This window comes from Triturus cristatus, chromosome 3_2, assembly GCF_964204655.1.
Source record: "Triturus cristatus chromosome 3_2, aTriCri1.1, whole genome shotgun sequence".
Lineage (NCBI taxonomy): Eukaryota > Metazoa > Chordata > Amphibia > Caudata > Salamandridae > Triturus > Triturus cristatus.
This window is the reverse complement of record NC_140584.1, coordinates 304,718,464-304,742,240: the sequence shown is the minus strand read 5'-3', so window position 1 is coordinate 304,742,240 and position 23,777 is coordinate 304,718,464. Positions and strand designations below refer to the sequence as shown.

General features: G+C 42.5%; 1 protein-coding gene across 3 annotated transcripts in view; it reads right to left on the bottom strand.

The window, feature by feature from the left end:
- Positions 1 to 459: 459 nt before the first annotated feature.
- The window catches only part of LOC146857227 (uromodulin-like), a 110,983-nt gene continuing 87,665 nt past the window's right edge, over positions 460 to 23,777 (bottom strand). For 2 of the 3 annotated variants that reach the window (XM_085647714.1, XM_085647715.1), the window contains exons 5-9: positions 23,349 to 23,576; positions 19,779 to 19,944; positions 17,754 to 17,826; positions 9,829 to 9,861; positions 460 to 2,074 (exon numbers count right to left, since the gene is read on the bottom strand). In XM_085647714.1, coding sequence (XP_085503840.1) covers positions 9,848 to 9,861; positions 17,754 to 17,826; positions 19,779 to 19,944; positions 23,349 to 23,576 — 481 coding nt within the window. In that variant the 3' untranslated portion in view covers positions 460 to 2,074; positions 9,829 to 9,847. The remainder of the gene's footprint in view (positions 2,075 to 9,828; positions 9,862 to 17,753; positions 17,827 to 19,778; positions 19,945 to 23,348; positions 23,577 to 23,777) is intronic. The other variant, XM_085647716.1, reaches the window with a different exon arrangement.

Genomic DNA, 23,777 nt, shown 5'->3' with positions numbered 1-23,777 from the left:
TAAGAAAAAGCCTTACCTCCGGTTCCTGCCTTCTTGATTCTGGGAATCGAAAGAAGTCTTTTAGATCCAGATCTAAGTGAGCATCCAGGAATATAGATATTAAGTTTCCTGGCAAGATAAGAGGGACTAAGCTTATTTAAGGCCTTAAAGATCATACATCCTATCTTAAATTCCACTCTTTTTTTACTGGGAGCCAGTGAAGCTTAGATAACAGAGGCAGAGATGGGGTCCTAGACGGTAAGCCCGTTACCAGGCGGGCTGCCGTGTTTTGTATAACCTGCAATTTTCCCAATGAGGCTACATGCGTAGAAAAGAGCAGAGCATTACAATAATCAATTCTGCTCATAATCAGGGCCTGAATCAAGGTCTTCCTGGTGGAAATAGGGAGCAACCCTACATACAACCCTCCTGCCCCCACAGACACACACAAAAAGTAATCAGCACTCGTGTAAAACAATCAACAATGTTGATGGGTTTAGTTTTAATCACATAATCAATTGGTTAAAGTTCACATTTGCATAAATGTACTTATTTGATTTTTGGTCTTTTGACAATCAAATCGCTAAGAAACTGCCTAGTTGGCTAGTACTAGTCTCGTGAAATTGCCCTTTGGCTGCTCTATAGAAAAAAACGAGCATTCACAAATCAAGCAGAGCATTTGCCTTTTTTATTTTTACTAAGCTGCGATATAATAAAGGTTGATTATGCTAAACAGGAATGGGGCTTTTACACTGTAGGTTGCACACCATAGGAGGATGTGTAGGTGCACGTCCGGCGTTCCTAACGTTTGTGTGAAAGGCAGAGTTAGCCTGCACTCTCCACACAAGTGGAAAGAGGGATTGGGATAAGAGGAGTTTTTGGATAACGGACTCGGGGATATTTACAAAGAAGTGGCAGAGTTTGGTGTTAGCCGTCATACCATAACGCCTCATTACGCCACTTCAGAAACACAAGGCTGCACCGTATTTACAAGGATATAGTGCAGCCTTGCGTTTCTCCCTGCGTTTCCCCACTTAAGTAGCTCCAACGCAGGCACCCTTGCACCATAGTGCAAGGGTGTCTGTGTGCAAGGGAAGATTGTTTATTGACAGGAAGGTCCCCCTTCTTGAAGCTTGAAATGCCATTTTGTCACTTCTATGTGTGCTGCCAAATGCAGCACACATGGAAGTTACAAAAGATTTTTTTTTTAAAGGATTGTTTATGTGCAGGAAGAGTCACCATTCTGAACTTAAACAATCAAAGGCATTTTGCTTTTTCCATGTGGCCTGAAAGCAAAAACGAGGAGACGGTAAGAATTTCTTTCTCGTTTTACCAAGACTACGGGGCATATTATCAAGAAACGGCGTTAAAATTATCGCCGCTTTAGTGGCAGAAAACCGCTGCTAAAGCGGCGATAATGGGCTTGATAATATGCCCTTGAGAATTCCCATAGAAGCCCATGTTCTGGTGTCAACATGGGCTTCTATTGGAATTCTCTGCGGCATATTTTCAAGCCCATTATCGCCGCTGTAGCGGCAGTTTTCTGCCGCTAAAGCGGCAATAATTTTAACGCCGTGGTTGATAATATGCCCCCAGGTTTTCCCTGGTCTTAATTTTGGAGCTGCCTCCTATTTACGCTGCCCTTGTAAATATGGGGCAGCGTCAAAATCAATGGGTGTTGCGGTGGAATGTCCACCGCAACACCCACTGCCCACCCCTTTCACGCTAAGAACAGCACGAAAGGGTGACTTATTTACCAGGCAGCGTTAAGCCCCGTTAAGTGGCTTAACGCTGCCTTGTAAATAAGGCAACGTCCCTAACGCCACGTAAACGTCACAAAAAGTGACGTTTCATCGGCGATAGGGGCTTGTACATATGCCCCTCAGTGTGAAAAAAGGTCCCTGATTGAAAGCAGAAAAGGCCCTGTCCCTATGTAGTGCAGATTAAAAAAGTGAGTCAAAATGGTCATAGGCAGTAATAAAGAAGTCCTCTGATCTCTGGTTGGCACAAGATAATCCCTTGTATTCGTTCACCACGCCATCATCCTTAGAACCATGCGAAGTCAACGAGAGGAACCCGCACCAGAGCTGGATGCCTGCAACGTAGGAGAGATGAAAGACGAGTGAGATAAGTAGCAGCGGGCAGTGGAGGGCAGATATCACAACAAAACTGAACTTTCCTACAGGCTCCTTTGGGTCCCAGGAAACTGAACCCACTCAGTGTCATTTCGAGGATGTTGGGGGCCCCGGGCAAGACATATTTTGAGGGCCTCTCATCGGAAAAGTTTTGAATTTTGTCACCAAGTTTCTCCTAATTCATGCCCACGGTGCCAACAATACTAAATTATATGCTTGTTTAAAGTTTGATTAAATATGTCTTGCCTGAGGACCCCAAAAATCCTTAAGATGACACTAGGTTGAGAGAGATAGAGTCATAAGTAAATATAAACAGATACGTTTAGATAACAAAATAGACTAGGCAGATGTCAACTAGGGAAAAAGTTCACCTATCCAGGGAGCCCCTTGGAAGGCGAGGACCTTGGTCAATTGCCCACTTTGCCCATGCTTTAAAATGTCTCTCAATACCCACTAAATGCCTTTGTCTTAACAACTCATGGATCTAAGGAGCAGCTTCGGTCAACCCTTAAACTGGAACACAGACCTGACAAAAACTCAACCCATAAGTACATTGCCTCTCTGTGCCTGTCTGGATTTCTTAAGAAGCCTGCAAAATGCTTGAATCATGAATCTTAAATGCATATCAATGAGCCGGAAAGAGTGGTTGCTTTTTAGTGGAGGTTGAACTTAAGATTTATCAGAAGCAGTTATCACTTTATCACAGAGGGATTACTGTTTGGGACAAGAAGATCAATTCACATTGGTAAATATGCACAAATGTATATTTACTCCTACACATTGAGTATCTCTACTCTTTTTTGCTATTCAGCATTACAAATGTAGACCTACCTCTAAATGTAGACTTACATGTGTCCACCTCCTCAGATCAGGAGGTGAAGCCTCCTACAATAGGCTTTATGAGTATAAAGTTACTACCAGTAACTTGGCACACATAGGTGGAGAGCCCCGCCATTGTGAGGAGATCTCCCTATGGGAAAGTATAGGGATAATTATTAAAGCATATCATACCTTAAAAAAGCTACTAAAAAATATTTTATGTATATTAATTTTACATCTGTATTTTTAACCTAAAACTAATAAAATAAAATGTTACAGCACTTTAACTCACCAAATTAAATGGGATTAAATAATTGATTAATTCAAATTCTAAGTAATAAAATGTAAACAATTTTTAAAACACCTTTATGAATATATATTATTTTACATTTATTTTATTTAACATTAAATAAATGCTGTAAAAAATGATTATTAATTAAGTTAACTTCTTTTTGTTTTATTTTAGAAATTTAACAGTTTAATTTTATTATTATAGGAATTATTATTACATTTTAGAATAATAAAATAATTCATAAATATATATAATGTTTATCGCATACTGCAAATTCTGAAACAATGAAATTTCGTTAACATGAATTTCTAGAGAGTGTTATTTTATTTCTCTGCCTCTATTGTTTTTATAGGAGTGTATTGCAGTCCTATGAGTGGCCATTTGCTTGACTTAGTCCAAGGCTGGGCACATGGGCCCGATTCACAGAACTAACCTAAGACAAAATCCTAAACTTACTACCATTTTCGTATTCACAGAAGGCACTTACTCATTTTGGTATTCACAGAAGACACTTACTCACTTCGGTATTCACAGAAGTTAGTGACTCCTAAATGCCTTCTGTGAATACCGAAAGTCTTAAAATTAGGATTTGTCTCAGTTTAGGAGTCCTAAAGTTAGGACTCCTAACTTTACTACTACTAAACTGAGAAAAATCCTAATTTTAAGGCTTTCGGTATTCACAGAAGGCATTTAGGAGTCCTAAAGTTAGGAGTCCTAACTTTACTACTACTAAATTGAGAAAAATCCTAATTTTAAGACTTTCGGTATTCACAGAAGGCATTAAGGAGTCCTAAAGTTAGGAGTCCTAATTATACTACAACTAAATTGAGATAAATCCTAATTTTAAGACTTTCGGTATTCACAGAAGGCATTTAGGAGTCCTAAAGTTAGGACTCCTAACTTCTGTGAATACGGAAATGAGTAAGTGCCTTCTGTGAATACCAAAATGGTAGTTAGTTTAGGATTTTATCTTAAGTTAGTTCTGTGAATCGGGCCCATGAGCTCGTTTTTACAGCTTTATGATTGTAGTAAGTTCAAGACTGTGGTTTGTGAATAGCAATGGTCTTAATCTTGTGTGGGAGGGTTGCCACCTAAACCCATCTTTAAATTATCAAAAGCCCCTTCCATTTAATTTAAAGTATTCCCCATTTCTTGATCCACTCCTTATCCATTTCATAAGTTACACCTACTTGCGCGGCGATCTCTGCCTCCGTGGTAGAGATCTCTGTACATAAGAGGTGACAGAGGCAGAGACAGAAGTCTGTGGCTGTATATTTGTGAACAGCATTTTGTAGTATGTGACTAGCACTGCCATACTACTACTTTACATACTACAAAATACAGTTTGTGAATAGGATGTAATTATAAACCGAGTGGGAGGCATTTTTAGGTCTTGTCTAAAGACAGCTTTACGTGTTTAGCTTCAGCTGTCTGCCAGTATTTTGTAACAGAAATTATATATATATATATATATATACATATACATACATAAAAATAATAATACATATATGAGATTTGGGCTCGGCTCCTTCAGCCATTGCTCAATTGGAGTGTCATTCAAATGTTGTTTCAGCCCTTAGAACAGCACAGTCACCGACCAGCTCCCCTCTGCCATTGCCTCTGTTTGCATTGCCAGTCTAATTTTGCATCATTTACACTGGGCAGTCATTCATTGACTGCATTGAGTGGCAGTCATATTGAGTGACAGCATTTTTGGCATTTTTCCTCTTTGTGTCTGAATCCACATTGGTAAGGGGAGAGGCTAAAGAGTCCTTGTCCACCACCACCCCCACAGCAAATGCATGCGAGACCTGGGAACTGTTGTGCTCAGTGTGAGGTTGAAGCCAGAGACAACAGCGCTGCTGCCGCACAGGTGAAGGTACTGCAGGGCAGGGGTCGTGCTCAGCACTGGTGTTGCCTCTGAGGTGCACTCAATCACAAAGCATCACTCACGCTGTTCATTGATCACTAGATAAATGCAGAAAGTGAACCACACCACTTTAGGATCATGGTGGCGAGTGAGCTCTGCAGCAACTTGGGCCCAACACTGCATCACACTGTATCCAGCGCTGTGGTAATGCATGGGCATGCTGGGCAGTTGCCCGAGGGCCCACAAGCATAGGGGCCCCATGCAGACCAAAATTAACACACATTTTCCTTTAAACATTTCTATTCCTGTGAGTGGTTTTGTAGGCAGGTCCCAGTGCACTGCTTTGTTTTGCCCAGAGGCCTATAATGCTGTTAAGACGGCCCTGACTGTATCACCAGATTAGTAGGAAGTGCCTTGCTATAATTATTATAGCACTCATGGTCCCCTGGAGATACAGGAGATGAACTTTCTTGTTCTTTTTGCCTGCAAGAAAAATCAGGCAGGAATCCAACATGGCGTCGAATCCCACCAATGTTAGGTGAGGTTATTCTTGTGATGCATTACAGTGCCTAATGGGCTATAAAGTGGAAACCTGAAGCAATTGCAACATGGCGACTGAGCTTACTGGTGCAGCCTACTGAAGGATGGCTTCTGCGTAACCAATACAAAGCATAATTTTGCAGCAATCCAGAAAGTGGACTCTTTTGTCTCCCTGGCTACAAGGAAATCCAATCAGAATTCATCATGGTGTCCATAATATGTGCAATGTGATCCTAGAAACGTAGGGAACTATTTGCTGCAATGGAAGGAAGTCCGGCCTGATTCCAACAAGGTGACCGAATCTGGATGTGTGGTGCCATGCATGTGGATACAGGTTGGTTATCAATGTGATGATTTATAAACTAGGCATTTTCGGTCCCTGAAATAACACTGTTGTTTATGCCCTCGCTCCTTCTCTAGTACTGAGACCATTGGATGTGGCTTCTGGGCTTCTAGCAATATGGTGAATGGATGCACATGAATTTGGGGTGTAGTTCAGTAGATACAGGGAAAATTATGTTCAGTGCATGAATTTGGCAGTGATCTGGGGGCAGATTTACAAGAACTGCCGCATCCCTACATTTACTGATTTACTGCTGCTGCCCATCCTGTGCCTGTTCTGTGTGTGAGTAAGGGAAAATGTCACTGCTGCTGCCCATCCTGTGCCTATTCTGTGTAAGAGTGCTACCCATCCTGTGCCTGTTCTGTGCGAGAGTGAGGGTAGATTGCACTGCTACTGCCCATCCTGTGCTTTTTTGTGCGAGAGTGCCGGTCAGCCTGTGCCTGTTCTGTGCGAGAGTGCTGCCCATCCTGTACCTGTTCTGTGCGAGAGTGAAGGAAGCTCGCACTGCCCATCCTGTGTCTGTTCTGTGCAAGAGTGAGGGAGGCTTGCACTGCTATTGCTCATCCTCTGCCTGTTCTATGCGAGAGTGAGGGAAGTTTGCACTGCTGCTGCCCATCCTGTGCATCAATGAGGGATGATTTCACTGCTGCTGCCCATCCTGTGCATGTTCTGTGCAAGAGTGAGGGAAGATTGCACCATTGTTGCTCATCCTGTGCCTGTTCTGCGCAAGAGTGAGGGAAGATTGCACCATTGCTGCCCATCCTGTGCCTGTTCTGTGTGTGAGTGGGTGAAGGAAAGTTGTACTGCTGCTGCCCATCCTGTGCCTGTTATGTGTGAGAGTGAGGGAAGATTACACTGCTGCTGCCCATCCTGTGCCTGTTCTGTGCGAGAGTGCTGCCCAACCTGTGCCTGTTCTGTGCGAGAGTGCTGCCCATCCTTTGCCTGTTCTGTGTGAGACTCAGGGAAGATCGCCCTGCTGCTGCCGCCCATCCTGTGCCTGTTCTGTGCAAGAGTGCTGGCCATCCTGTGCCTGTTCTGTGCGAGAGTGAGGGAAGATTGCACTGCTGCTGCCCATCTTATGCCTGTTCTGTGCAAGAGTGAGGGACGTTTGCACTGCTGCCGCCCATCCTGTGCCTGTTCTGTGCGAGAGTGCTGACCATCCTGTCCCTGCTCTGTGTGAGTGCTGCCCATCTGTATCTGATCTGTGCGAGAGTTAGGGAAGTTTACACTTCTGCTGCCCATCCTGAGCCTGTTGTGTGCGTGAATGATGGAAGATTGCACTGCTGATGCCCATCCTGTGCTTGTTCAGTGTGTAGGTGAGGGACGATTGCACTGCTGCTGCTCATCCTGTGCCTGTTCTGTGCTGGAGTGAGGGATAATTGCTGCGCTGCTGCCCATCCTGTGCCTGTTCTGTGTGAGAGTGAGGGAAGCTTGCACTCTTGCTGCTCATCCGGTGCCTGTTCTGTGCATCAGTGAGGAATTATTGCACTGCTGCTACCCATCCTGTGCCTGTTTTGTGCATGAGTGAGGGAAGATTGGACTGCTGCTGCTGCCCATCTTGTGCCTGTTCTGTGCGAGTGTGAGGGAGACTTGCACTGCTGCTGCCCATCCTGTGCTTGTTCTTTGCGAGAGGGAGGGAAGCTTGTACTACTGCTGCCCATCCGGTGCCTGTTCTGTGCGTGAGTGATGGGAGATTGCACTGCCCATCCTGTGCCTGTTCTGTGCGAGCGTGCTGCCCATCCTATATCTGTTCTGTGCGAATGAGGGAAGATTGCACTACTGCTGCCCATTCTCTGCCTGTTCTGTGCGAGAGGGCTGCCCATCCTGTGACTGTTCTGTGCAAGAGTGCTGCCCATCCTGTGCCGGTTCTTTGCGAGAGTGAGGGAAGATTACACTGCTGCTGCCCTTCCTGTGCCTGTTTTGTACGAGAGTGCTGGCCATCCTGTGCCTGTTCTGTGTGAGCGTGCTGCCCATCCTATATCTGTTCTGTACGAATGAGGGAAGATTGCACTGCTGCTGCCCCTCCTCTGCCTGTTATTTGCGAGAGTGAGGGAAGATTGCACCATTTACGCCCATCCTGTGCCTGTTCTGGGCAAGAGTGAGGGACGTTTGCACTGCTGCTACCCATCCTGTGCCTGTTCTGTGTGAGATTGAAGGAAGATTTTACTGCTGCCGCCCATCCTGTGCCTGTTCTGTGCGAGAGTGTTGGCCATTCTGTATCTGTTCTGTGCAAGAGTTAGGGAAATTTACACTTCTACTGCCCAGTGAGTGATGGAACATTGCACTGCTGATTCCCATCCTGTGCTTGCTCAGTGTGCAGGTGAGAGATGGTTGCACTGCTGCTGCCCATCCTGTGCCTGTTCTGTGCTGGAGTGAGGGATAATTGCAGTGCTGCTGCCCATCCTGTGCCTGTTCTGTGTGAGAGTGAGGGAAGCTTGCACTGCTGCTGCTCATCCTGTGCCTGTTCTGTGTGAGAGTGAGGAATTATTGCACTGCTGCTACCCATCCTGTGCCTGTTCTGTGTGTGAGTGATGGAAGGTAGCACAGCTGCTGCCCATCCTGTGCCTGTTTTGTGCAAAAGTGAGGGAAGCTTGCACTGCTGCTGCCCATTCTGTGCATATTCTGTGTGGAAATGATGGACGTTTGCACTGCTGCTGCCCATCTTGTGTCTGTTCTGTGCGAGAGAGAGGGAAGCTTGCACTGCTCCTGTCCATCCTGTGCCTGTTCTGTGAGAGAGTTCAGGATGATTGCACTGTTGCTGCCCATCCTGTATCTATTTTCTTTGGAAGTGACAACAGCTTGCTCTACTGCTGCCTATCCTGTGCTTGGTCTGTGTGAGAGTGAGGAAAGGTTGCATTACTGCCGGCCATTCTGTACCAATTCTGTGCGAAGGTGAGGGAAGCTTGCAATGCTACTGAACATCCTGTACCTGTTCAGTGTGAGAGTGAGGAAAGTTTGAACTGCTGCCGCACATATTCTTTTACAGAGTCTGTACAGTACTTTTTTCGTGTGTGTAAGTGAAGCTTGCATTAGTTAGAGGGCTTGGATATGTTTCAGGAGGAGAGGTGATGTTTTTCTTCAGTCATGAATATACATTAAAAAGTAATAATGCTCTATTTTGGAGTCCTATTCCACCATCATGTGATTTCTATTTGAGCTTCTAGTTCACATTATTTTAATAGACTATCTCTCAATTATATATTTAACTTAATAAATGCACTCATATTATGCATAACTTGATACCATACTATGTTACATTTGCTCTGATATTTATATGTATCCATTTAATAAGTATTGTTACATATTGTATGTATATTAGCTACTGGGACACCCTTTTTTGTTTATTGGAGAATTTCATTTTTTCATTAATGTTTTTTGTCCTTTCATTATGCCAACTATTATCAAGTTTGTATTGTACATTTATGACGTCCTATCTTTTACACATCTCTTTGTATTGTTTGTCTGAATTGCAGCCCGCAGGATTATATAATACAACACAATGTGCTTAGGAAACAAAATATTAACTTCATGTGCCTCTGAGGCACCTCTGTCGGCCATTGCTTGCCTGCCTTGTGCATTTGAGGATGTGAAGACAGCATCGCTCTACCTGAGCTGGACATTTTCTTTATGCATCATTCTCTAGTCCAATAATCTAGCATATGTTTAATGCCCTGGTTGTAAATAATCTGAAGTGATATAAAATGTCTATTCTGTTAATGAAACATAAATATAAAATGGAGTCATTTGTTCGAGCAAGGTGTCGTGCCATGATGAGGTATGGTCATGTGCATACCTTACAAGGCCCGCTGATAGCACTGCATGTGAATTCAGAGATAGTGAACACATTTACCGTAAATTGAATCCGACAACTATTCCTCGTAATCTGCAGGGAAAGAAAGGGGTGTATTTCAGTCAAATGTCCACAGAATATTTTTTTCTCACAGCATAAGACAGACAATTTTACAATTCATCTAGTAAAAAAAGCATCACCATTCCAAGCCACTGACTTCCGTTATGTGCATAAAAAGGAAATTTAGAAGTGCAGGTACTCACTATCTCAGAGTGCCTGTTTGCTACTCAGAAGTGCTGGGACTCTTCCATTCAAAATATTGTACTGCTCCTGAGATGCGCTGGTACTCTTCCTTTCAAATTAAAGTGCTGGTACTCAGTACCTGACAGTGCCTGTCTATTTAAAGCACTGTCCATTATCCTACAACTCTCATCCAGCACATGAAGCAGCTCACAATATGCCTGTTCGCATCATGCAAGACTTCCCATCTCTGCAGTTCTACAGCTCCTGTCCATCTGCGGATTCCTCAACCTCCAAGGATCAAATTCTCATCGTAAATCAACTCAATTTATAATTGGTTAATTGAGACCCTGGTCTTTTAACCTCTATAGATTAATTAAAAAGGCAACTTTTACACAATACAATGAAATTTAAGATGTCTTCAATTTAAGAATTGATATTCTCTAATCAGGTAACTTTTCCAAATAAAATAATCTTTCCTCTCTGGAGGCCCAATTATAGCATATTCACACAACCAACTGCTTTGTCTTTATGTGATCGGATCTCTTGACTGTTACACTTTAGCAACTGTTTTTTTAGACTCACATTTGCACACACCAAGGGAGAATCAGCGTTATTACAATCAAAATGACACTTCCCTTTCAAGATACGCAGTTGTTTCTGTGTTGCTTTTGTTCAATGTAAATGACTTTTTATCAATTCTTTTACCCTTTTTTTCCACTTGACAACAACAAATTATTCCAAAAGGTTATGGTTTGTTGAAAAGCTAAATCAGACCAAGCAGTCAATTGAAATTCTGGTCTGAGAGCTTGGATCCATGCTCCTTTAAGAAGCACAAACAGCAGTTTCACTTTCATATTTTCCCACATGATGAGGCCATCAATACAAAGGAACCTTAAAAAACCCACAGGAGAACTTTGGCTATTAATGCCTTATGGAGGGGAACCGTAAAATGTCCACTGTAGTCGATGGTAAATTTGTATGATCCCGCTATCTTGGACAAAGCTCTGGTTTCACATAGGTTATGATGGACCAACCAGTTAAAGCCTTTATCAAACAGAAAACCCACATATCTATATACCGTCACTTCCTTAATTTTGCATTCCCCAATAAACTATGAATATTTTTTCTGCTTTGAGTAAAAAACCTAGTGTCTTGTTTTTTTCTAATTTGACAATTAGGCAATTTTGCCCGCAATTAAGGTCACGTTCTAGTAATTTTCTTTGTAGGCCTAACTGTGTCTGAGCCATTATTACCAGTTAATCTACATATAATAGGCAAGGGACCAAAACACCAACCCTACTTTTGGCAAACATGCATTTACACTAGAGAAAACTGCTGACAGATCAGCTAGAAAAAGGGAAAATAATGTAGGGGCTAATACACGTCCCTACCAAAGTCTGTCATTTATTAGGATCTTTTTCTGATCAAAAACACCTTCTTGATCGATTTTAACTTTTGACAAGTTACTGTGATGCAGTTCTCTCAGATTGCTAAGAGGCCCGGTGGGATAGCCATTCCAATCAATTTATTCCATAATATATCCCAGCCTGCTCTGTCAAATGTAGCTCTGAAGTCTACAAGGCAACTGAAGCAATTTCCCCTCGGCTCAATTGCTTTTTTTGCCACGGCCCATAAACTAAAACAGTGGTCAATATTTCAAATGCCTTTTCGTAAACCCCCCGTTCTCCCATAAGTAGTTCTTTTTACCTCAACCCGCTGTTTTCAACTTTTTAAATGTATCTTGGAATCAGCTTTGGCTGTCATATCAAGAAGACTCATTAAACAATAAATGTTTTGTAATGTGGGGTCATCCTTCTTAAATATAGACTTCATCACTGCTCCCTTCCATCCTATAGGTAGGCACCAGCAGTAAGGGGGGCAGATTGTCTATACAAGCAGAAAAAACTGTTGTTTTACTGTTTTGCCTTGGCATTTATGTAGCACTTTTCATTCCCCTTACAAAGCGCAATGTGCTTTTCAATTGGTGAGTTATGTATCAGTAACTTCACCACCGTTTGGCTGTGCTGTGGCCTTAATCACAGGGACCTGGAGCGTGACATCATAGAAGACCTTCAGGAAATTGAGTCCAGTTTAAGGGAACAGACAAATGTTTATTTCTTTTCTGAATTCTAGCTGCTGTCGATTGGCCTTAGTTTCTTGGGTAATGTATTGAACAGTTTGTAGGTTTGTACCCAGAAAGAACCACCACTTACTAGTTTTTGGCGGGACGTAGTTTCAGCTTTTGTTCAAATTCATCTGTCACCTGCCTGCAAGGCATTTTGTAAGCCTTGATGTACCAAAAGTAGATGGATTGTCCAGTTTAAGAATAATCTGTGTGCCATCTAAGTAGCTGTTGCAGTGTATCTTAAAACAACTGATAAGTTCAAGTGATGGGGATACGTATATGTTGAAGAGAAAGGGGGCACTCATTGGGCCTCCGGGAACATCTAACTTTTGCAAGTATACAGCTGACAGGCAAAGAGACAGTATACGAGTTATGCTCTCTCAGTGAGGGAGGACTGAATCTATTTTAGAGCCACACCCCTGTGTTCCCTTGTCATTTAAATTTTCAAGCTGAAGTTGATAAGAAAAAGAAGTGCAGCAACTCTGCATGAATCTACTGTGTCCTAAAGGTTATCCCAATTTGCAATTTTTTGAGGTTGTAGTTCTAAATATCATCTGAGATCTGATTGAAGGTTGTCTTTTCAAGTAGATTGCCAACATTGGTCTGTTTGATATAGGCTTGAAATCTGCTTGGATCTTGGTGCCCAATTCTGTTTCTTTATGATTTGATGTAGGATATTTTTATTTCACTCTAAATTCTCCGAATGATATTGACTCATTTATGATGACTCTCCCTGGTGAGGCAGCTGAGGTTGCTGCTAGGATTCGCTTGAATATATTTGGTGGGTGGGGGTAGTAGATGATTCAGCAGTCATAACAAACAAGAACATGTTTCTTTTATGAATAGTAGGTTGAAGGAGCATAATTTTTGGTTGTGTCTTATTGTGTTCAGAATTCAGGCTATTTGGGAGCTGGCAGTCTTTATTAAAAATAGGCCTAAAAATATTTTGATTATTTTGAGGTTTTCTGAGACATAGGTCAATACTTCTTTTTTTATAAACTCCTTTTATTTATTTCAGGCAGTGCAGAAACAAATTAATAGACATCCACAAGCATTAAAAAAATTAAGTCACTGGAACTCATATGAAGAATGCACAGAGTTGGTTTGGAAAGTCATGGTACATCAAGCTCCTTATGTGCCAACATGGACCTTTTTACTTCTGATGTTTAACAGGGCACAGTCTTACTTGGTATATCATCTTCTCGATATAGGAGCGACAGTCCACTCCCCTCAAAACAACCATCAAAAGCCTGTAACTTTCGGATGGCCAGTAGCATGCAATCTTCCATGTGCCCAGAGGACACTCCATGACCAAATGGGAACTTGCTTGACAGGAACCCTCCCATAATTCACAGAAGACCTAATTCTGACAGGAGATCAACTGGGTGTCTCAGGACCATAGTGAGGATATTTTTCACCGCAGAACTCATGAGAATGATAAGCCTGGTATTTGTTTTTTGAAATTCGGTAATCATTTTGAATAGTTCTTTTGTTGAGTAGGGCCATCTGAAATATGTTGGGAGTACTGAGAGTGCTTCACCTTTGTAATTATTTCCTTGAAGGTTCTGTATCAGTTGTCTTCCCTCTACGTTCTTTGTCTTCCTTCAATGTCTTTCTAGAATTTAGATTTTAGTTTTTTGTACACATATGTTTTAATGTACTCCTTCCACATTTTGTCATGGTTGCCTGTCAGGTTTTTAGCTGGGCCTCTTTGTCAAAAAAACCTCAGTAAGTGAGTGCTGGAACTGTTTGGCAGTCAATGGTGAATTCAAAGGTCATGTTCCTGAGAATTCCTTTGGGGAAGAATCTATTTTAAAACTTTAGCAATATCTGATAAGGGAAATTAAGTGGGACATTTAGGGTAATAGTGGCACATTTGAGAGGTTTAAATTGAGGTGGTGGGCAGTGTTCCTTTGACTGAGATAATGTCCTTTGAGGTGAATAGGACATTGAGTGTATGGCCCACATTATGTGTGGCTTAAGGAATGCCTAATTTGCAATTGCACGTTAAAAGGTTATTGAGTAGGCCTGTGGTATGATGGACATGTGATATGCCGAGCCAGGTATTGAGCTCTTCTCAGATCAATAGTTTAGGGCGATCGATTGTGATATCTGTTACCAGGGTGGCCATTTATCACTTTGTGCGGGTATCTTGATAGAAGTTTGGAAGGAATGAAGTGGTGAAATTCGGGGTGGTGATCAGTCAAAAAGTAAGGATTCACACAATGGCGTCGATTATGGTAGTCACAGAAGCCGGGGTATTGTCTGGTCTACAGCCAGATGTCTCCCGTGCCTCTGATTTGGCCGATTTCTGTGAAGTGGTAGTTATCCACTGGGAAAGGCTTGGTGGAGCATGGATGGAGAGTCATATGCCTACCCATAACAGAGACCATGCACTGGACTTAGTTTGGACACTAAATTTAGAGATTACAGACATAATCATACAGCCATGTATTTGGTCAAACCATCATTTGACTGAATCATCTATTCCAATCTTGAAATACTCAAGCAGCCAGCTCATTGAATTCACAAACAAAAGAAAATGGAAGCAATTTAACATCAAAGATATGGAATCTATGCTTATTCAGACAACTCCGATACTAGGAGATTCAGTGTCGGAGGCTGAAAGGGAGGATACAAATTGGCTAACAGCAGCACTGGAGAGATTTATGCAATGGCAATTTATAACCAAACGAGCAAAGTCTGCTTCATGGGTTAATAAAGAACTGGAAGAGGCGAAACTTAAACCGTGCCAGATTGAATGCCAGTGGCGCAGTAACTATTGGGAAGAATAAAATACAAAGAGGGACAAATTGAATATAAGGCAGAGCTACAGCAAGTGAAATCTAACTATTGTACTAATCGAATTCTGGAGGCAACTAATTAACAGAAATAAACCTTCAAAATCTAAGACGATCTTTTTTCCTCTAAAAAGTCAGCCCCTAAAGTGAAAGCCTCTCAAGGCTTATGTGACAAACGAAATTATTTGTTATTGATAGAATCAAGACTATTGAGAATCAATCTCTTCAGCAAGGACTCCTTTCCAGGTGCGGCCAGCACAGGTAAGAGCGGTGAGGCGGGGCGGGGACGGGAAGTCAACAGACGACAGGATAGGGAAAATCAAATAAAAAAATTAATAAAACCAATTACCTTGCGCTAGCCACATTGCCGACTCGGCGATGTGGCGAGCGCAAGGTAAGTGGTTTTATTGATTTTTTCATTTCATTTGACCTATTCCGTCGTCTGTCGACTCCCTTCACCACACCCCGCCCCACGTCTCTTACCTGTGCTGGCCGCACCTGCTCGTGCCTAAGGCCTTGCTGCATGCAGAAGTGATTCCCCCGCTGAAAAAACAAGGGGATGATCCCATGGATTTGGAAAACTATCATTCTGTTTCACTACTTACTTTTCCAGTTAAACTATTGGAAGCACATCATGGTCTCGCTCTGAGCTGAGATTTACAGACAACTGCCTTCCTTCATCCACTGCAAGCAGGTTTTAGACCATCTCATAGTACAGAGTCTGTGATAACAGCAGTAATGGTTGCATTAAGACTGTAAAAGGATTACGGAAGGAATGTTGCCCTGGTTCTTTTAGACTTTTCCGCAGCCTTCGATACGGTCGATCACAGGATTTTGATTGACTGAGTATCTGAGGCAGGAGTTCAAGGCAGATCCTTTGAGAGAATTAAATCCTTTTTAGAAAGTCACAGTCAGTAAAACTTGGACATTTCACCTCAAATTCGAATGGACTTGAATGTGGAGTTCCTCAAAGCTCCTCCTAGTCCCTCATCTGTTTAATCTGTACACGATACCGCTAATAGAGGCACTGACAATCTCGGGTTGCAGCGTATATAATCACGCAGATGGCTCACAACTACTATTTCACATTGATAATACCCCTGCAGCATATGAAAAATTCCAAAACACGAGGAGATGTATTGCTAGCTGGATGGCGGCTAATCAGCTGAAGTTAAATACTGATAAGACTGAAATAGCCATGCTGATAAATAAGGCCAATATTTAGAGCAATACATTTTGACCTATTGACCTTGGTACAGCACCTATTCCAGCTCCTGCTGCCAAGGGCCTTGCAGTAGTGATAGAGACAAAACTCAAGATAAATTCCCAGATATGGACTATGGTATTAAAATGTTCCTTTCTACTAAAAACTATGAGGAAAATTGTATCCTTCCTGTCCTTTGAAGCAAGGAAATTATTTGTAATTCATGTTATTAACTCAACTCGACAATAGTGACAATTAGGGTAAATATAGGGAAAAAGTCCCTAGCACACCAGAGGTATAGGTTGGATTACATGATGTCCTCAAGGATACGAGGCAATTTAGACGGCTACACACGAACAGACCAGGAAGAGGGAGGGGAGAGGGTGGGGGTAGTTACTTTAATTAGTTTAGGGAACAAAAGTATACTCAAATGTTATGGACCCTTACAGACATTACTGATTACTATAGGCGAGTTCCGAATATGGTATTTACTGCATTGTAATTATTACGCTGTGTAACTGTTGGATACAAAGGTTGAAACATGTTTAGTTACCCAGGAAGTATGACGAGTCAATGCTACACAAAAATGAAAACTGCCATGAAAACCTGATATCATGTAATGTCCTCTGACTGTTGGCTCAATAAAGTTTGTATAAAAAAAAAAACTCAACTCGACAATGCTAACTCTGTCTATGCTGGTCTTACTCGCACTCCTTTTCACAAATTACAAATGATCCAGAATGAAGCAGCACGGCAGAACTTTCTACCTCCTGTGTACTCGCATTGCACACCCTTGCTTTGAGAGCTGCATTGGCTTCCAAAGGAGGAACGAATTTTCTTTAAAGTGTGCTTTATAGTGTTCAAATGTTTGGACAGTACCGGTCCCATATTTCTGGCAGAGAAAATTAAGAGGAATATACCCTTCCGCAACCTGAGATACAGTGAGGCAAACCGTCTTATCATACATACCTACATTTCGTAAACATAGATCAGGAGGTCAAAGATTTTCAGTAGTGGCCATTTCTGCTTGGAATGCTTTACTAGACACAATGTTTGGAGCAAGATCTTGGGACTTTTAGTAGTTTGCTGAAAACTTGGTTCTTTAAACAGGCTTGTGGTATTAAGAAAATTCTAGTTAGGCTCTCGATCGCTCCAGCATTATAAGCGCCAAGAATCTTTTGGTGAACGTGTGCTCTACAAGTATTAATAACATAACATTATAACATAACATCTAGCATCCAAGTTTCTGTGATTAAAAGAAGATCCAGAGTGGACTCAAGCAATATGCTGCAAATGTGGATTCACTTTTTTAAGGATCTAGGGTTTATCACGATGCTTAAAAAAGGTGTTTAGGTTTTGTGCTGCAAAATATCACTTCATCTAGCATAGCAAAAATCCTTTAACTGCCCTAACAAGAGCTCCTTCAAAATATGTGAAAGGTCATGGTAAATAACTTTCATGTGAGTATGACAATAAGTAACTACCACCTTGATTTACTGGTGAACTGAGGATTGTAATGCCAGTTCCTGGTCAGTCAGTGTCTGGACACTCATCCAGCAGCTCCACTAAATAGCCCATAATGCACCAGAAAGGATTCACAGTAATAGCTTACACGAGAATGGTCCTAGGGATACCATCATAGAACTTCGACGTATGTTCCCATCGGCGGACCTTCTGCGACGTCTCTGTATAGGAGAAAGGACAGGCGAACATCAGAGAATTACAGAACCCTCCTTACGGACACCCCCAATCTTCCAGTCTCACTTGCAGAGCCCTCCATTGTCTAGCAGCCATCACATTTTCTAATTCTCACTACTATGCCTCTTACATGTTTGCTCCCAACTTCCCTTTCTTTTCCCCTCTCTGGTGCACTCCCGTACTTTGACATCTGTGGGGTAGATTTTCAAACATTTTGCGCTGGGTTAGTGTCACAAAAGTGATGCTAATCAGCACAAAATGTTTTTTTACCAATTTCCAGTGCAAAACTTGGGTTGCATTGGAAAGTACCCTACATAGAACGCAAAACAGCGTGAAGAATTGCTTTGCATTACTTAGCCCCAAGGTGGTGTTACATGGGTGGTACATGGGTGTTCCCATGCAACCACCCCTGCCGTTTGATGCAAAACCCTATCTACAAACAATTGTAGACAGGGTTTAGCGCCAAAAGTTGACACCATCTGAAACACCATCTGAAACACCATCTGAAAGGAGGCGTTAAGAGGAGAAATGTTTTCATTTCTACTTTCTTTACCTACTTTGCATGCATGCTGCACTGTGCAGCAAACATACAAAGTGGGAAAAGTGTCTGAACTTGTCTAGGCATAGTATTTTGTACAGGAAGGGTACCCTCCCAGTACAACACCTATGCTAGACTCAGGCACACACCTTAGCACTAAGGTGTGTGCCTGGTGCACAGCAGCTGAAATCAGCGTAGATTTGGCACTCTCATGCACCCACCCTGTCATGCAACGCAGCATTTTTGGCTGCTGCGCTGTGTGACTTCTTTGAAAATCTACCCCTGTGTTTCTTACGCACTCAGCTCTCAGTGGCGTGCTTACCATTGTGTACCAGACACACTCGTCTCCTAGTGCACTGGAAATGACGGTCACTGCACATGCACTCACTTACCTGTGTCACTTGTTACTGCTCTGCATACAGCATCACCTCTTGGTGGCGAATTCCACTGCTCTACAAACACGCTCTCCTTCCAGCAGCTGTGACCGCTACTCTGCATATACACCCTCACATTACTTTAACATCTGCTTTGTACACACTTCGCTCCCAGCGGCTGTGCCTACTCTTCTGCTCACAGACACATCTCAGTCTCCAGAAAGATGAAAGGCTGAGTGGACCCATCTGGATTTGAACCTGTGACCATGCAGTCAAACACAAATTTGTGCAGTGGATGCATTAGTCCACTGAGGCACCAGAATTGGCTATTCACACATGTTCACCTGCAAGTCGCAGTGCAGAGTGCTAGAATAAAAACACTCCTTTAATGAAGGAGCTCCAGCTGTTCTGTACACACAAATACACTCTGCCACACACTCAGTCACTTAAAAAAATCGCAATACCGGCTATTCTGGAAAAACACATTCAACTGCAGTAGTAATGACGCGCTGCTTTGCTCTTAAACTCAGTGGTGGCTGCTAAGAAATGGGGGTGGTGAAGCAGGGATGTAGGGAGGTTAAAGAAATCACTTATCTGGTTACAGCCGCTGCCTCTCCTCCATCCTCTTCTCTTCCTCCTGACTCTCGGAAGCAGGAAGCTTCCAGGCTCCCCTAAGCCAATCAGGGCGCTGCTGTTACAAGTATGATAGCAGCGGTCGTGATTAGTCTGAGCGGCCTGTTTGGCCACCACTCAGGCAGTGCCTGAGAGCCTTGGGACATTTCTCCACCCAGCTGTGCAACATAGCCTGGTGGAGAAATGCTAGGTGCACATGATGGTTTGGCCGGCCCAAGTCTGCCGGTCAAACCGTCATTGGCGCTTAGTAGAAACCATAACACTCCTCCTCCTGCAGTCCAGCCCCGCCCCAACCAAATGTGTTATCATTTTATTTTTCCTTGTTGCACTGCTCTGAGAGCGGTGGGCGAAGCTCCTCTGCCTTAGCGGAAGAGCTGCCGCTGCTTGCACTCACCTCTTGGTGGCAGGCTCCACTGCTCTGCACACAAACATGGACGTCACAGTGCAGGTAGAGGTCACTTGGCTGTTGCCTGAATTTAAACATTTTGAAAGTAAATTTTCCTTGATCTGAATCTCCGTTCTGGACAACTTTGGCGGAAAAAGGTCCTGGGACAGAGGTGCTATGAGAGAAGAGATAACATGGTGAGTGCCGTTGTTTACATTCTGTTCTGTATCGTCAAAACTGTGTAAAAGTTGGCCAGCTACACCCGCAACCTGAATCAAAATCTACCATGTCCAAATTCAGCAAGCTTACATTTCTTCACAACACCCATTAAAACCTTTCCTCTTCCCCTACATTCTCTCAGGATTGTCAGAATATTATGGGATGCCCGGGGCAAAACTTAATGTGTGCCCTCCAGATGTTTCTTCAATTTGCCCAGGTGCCAGATGCACCTGTTTAGTAGTGCACACAAAAAATACACTCCACAGATGCTGCCTCTTTATTAATAAAGATAGAAAGCTTTCCTTTATTTAAAAATGATTAAATAACTTTTAAAGAAGCAGAGCAGGGCCCTGAAGAGGGCAGGCCAGTGACAGAATGCCACATCCTTGTGAAAGCCCTGCTTTGTCCCACAGCATACTCCTGATATCTTCAGACTAGTCTGTTCCTCTCGCCCCACTTGGTCCAACCAACATCCTTCCCTCTACAGGTAATCTTCTTTAGGAAAATATTAGTTTGACCGGGTCCTCACAAATTATGAATTTATTTGTAACTTCCTTCAAGTTTTCACAAGAACTCTACAGGTAACATCTGAGGTATTACAACTGCACTTTTGTGACCAGTGAGACCTAGAGGTATTCTTGGTGAGCAAATGTTTAATCTACAACCATGCCTCAATATTACATAGTATCTCACCAATATTCAGCTACCTGGGCAATCATCAACACTCAAGCGGCACAACATTAATTTATAGATATATTATCTATGATATTATCATACTGATTCTTTATCTTGCAAACCGTGTCCTTCGCTGTCGAACAACAGCTTCTCATGCCACGGTGACTTTATTAAGCAAGGTATATCTGCTTCCATATAGCATCGTACGCCATTAGTCAGTTTGAGTCCCATGGATCTCCAGGCTCTTGTCCCATTTTTTATTTTCTTGATAAATCCCCCAGCTTCCTCAGCTGATATCCTTTGGAGGGACCCCCAAAGTCTCTAGGGGACGATGTACTTGATAAGAGTGTGGCTCATATGTCTATGTGGTCATTACTCATCAGTTAATAGAGTACCTATATCTATGTCCCAGTGTTGTCTGTCATCATCCTCTGAACTAGCCATCAGTCAGCTATAGGCCCACTATGGGATATCATCCTCCAAAGTGAGGAGGTCACAATGATCTATGAGAGAACCCCAAGCTCCATGGGTTCACGGTTAAGCCCAGTTAACAGCTTTGCATAGCCTAGCAGAACTGAAAGTAAAGAAGATATCTAGCGGGGAATACACAACCTAATTTCTTAAACAGCAAAGTGTCATAAAGGTAGAACTGAAGTAAAGCCCCACCTACCTTTGTCAACATCAGTCTTATCTGCTGTAACAACACCTTATGTTCCGACGTGACCAACAATCTAGCATTCTTTGCCTGAAGTATCTCCGCTGCATATAGTTGTTTGGATCCGGTGCTTGATGCCAACTGATACCATGCCCACACAATGCATCATATTTACATGACCAATAGGTGTAGTCAGCAGGAGTACAATTTCTGACTCAATTATTACATAAGGCACCAAGTGTACCAAGAATTGCACAAAATATACGTGTGACGTCGGGAAGTACGGCTCCATATCTGGTGTCAAGAACCCTCCTTCACTGAACAGGAGTGTCATTACATCCATACTTAATCGGGGTTGTTTACTAGTCAATGCCATTTTATCAGTAAAGTACGAAGAGTTTGGAAAGGGGATATGTTAAATGTAATAGGGATATTTACAAATAGGTACTGCATTCTTAGGAGGACAATCATTTTAATGGGGGTCGTCTTGACCGCCATTGAGAGGTATGGAAATCCATCTCTCAATGGATTCCTGTAATTTAGACATCAGCCGGGACATAATGTCCAGCAAGATAACATCTAATCCTTGATGCATATTCATCCCTTTATATTTAACTAAACTTGCTCACCATTTCATTGGGGTATTCTAGATCCAGCCTGGTGATACACCACATCAGAGGAAATGCCTCTGACTTGCTTCAGTTGATCTGGACTATAGATATATTGCCTTAGCCTATAAACTCTCTAACAATAGGAGAAAGGCTGTATGCAGTGTACCTCACATATAATAATATGTTATCTGTGTAAAGGAAAACTATGTATCATCTATTACCCATTCTTACGCCATCTATCTGAAAGTAGTTCTTGTAACACACAAGCCTGGGTACAAGTACAATAGCAAATACCAAAGGGGATAATGGACAACCCCGTCTGGTACCCCTAGAAATGCCAATGAATGGTAACAAGCACCATATTTGAAAGTGGGCTCGAGGCATGGAGCCCGCATGTAGTTTCACTTCATAATTTCCTCGCCAAATCTCATTCCCTTGAGCGTCGCAAATATAAAGGGCCCTTCCAGTGAATCAAATGCTTTTTATAAGAGGAACGATGAATCTAAGCTCCCTGTGAATGAGCCTGTGAACAAACACGACTATGTGTTCCTCTTCTAATTCTGATTTTCATACACATTCAGTGTGTTATTAAGGTTATTAAGATCCAGGGTGTTGAGGCTAGGTTGCTACCAGTCCATTGTCCTGAAGACGACCCCATGTGTTTCTTCATGAGCAGGTCGAAACGTCGACTTGCTAAAGTCTACCCATATCTTTAATTGTCGAATTTCCAAACTCCAATGCCCATATCATTGGATTTGTTATAGATATATTCATGCATCCTATGGATGGAGACCCAAAGTATATATTGTAAATATTAATTTTGTGTTATGACATGTTTGTCATGTTCTATAACTCACTGTACTGCACTTGCACTGCGCCGTCATTTGGAGCACCTACTTTTGATTACGTTGGATGATCAGTCTACTACCTTATTTTTGCGTGTTGAAATATACATTTACCATCTTCATTTATGTGGATATTTGTCCTTCATTTTTGCGTTTATGTTGAATTATCGTCAGAAACATTGTTTCGAATAATTCCTAGACACTCACATTTATATATATGTACTCTATACCCTTGTTCTTGGGAATACAGGGTCCCCCATTTTTTGGTAGACTTCTGGACAAAGCAGTAAAGTCCTTTCTAGGCATCCAGTAATTGTTGCTGCGGATGCATTAAACTGGACGGTCCATGGCTATACGGGCAGAGGACTTAGCTCAACATACCTACGAGAAGGCAGTTACATGTACAGTTTCCACAGATGCCAGAATTGATCTGTTCCTATTTGCATCATGGTTAATTATACAGGCTTTCGCACTTTTGGCTTTTGTACAAATACAAACAATATACGTTGAGACTGTCACAGAGAGATACCCCACATGTTCTGCCCACCCCACTTACCCACCCCTTCCCACTTACCCACTCTGGAGAAGTGATACTCTGTTTGCATCATCCGCAGAAGCAGTTGCAGTGGCATAGCAGTTCTCCAGCAGCAGCACTATGCCTTCTTCATTGGGGCTCACCAGCTGCACCTTCACGTACACCTTCTTACCCAGCGGCAAAGCCCCAGACTCTGGAATTGTGTAATTCGAGTCGACAAACACAGACATTTCTGCCCTTGGTCTAGTGCCAACTGATTCAACAACGCTGGTGAGAAGCAGAGTGACATCTATGAGTTAATTAACTAAAAACAGAACCTGAAAGAATGTACTGTTATTGTCACTAACAACAGGCATTCTAGAGTGTTCCTTTGATGATGTCCGAGTGGGGTTTGAGAACTATTGGGACGTTATTTACTGGATGGCCCCTTTAAATAGGTACAGGGACAAGTGCAAGATGTTGCCCTCA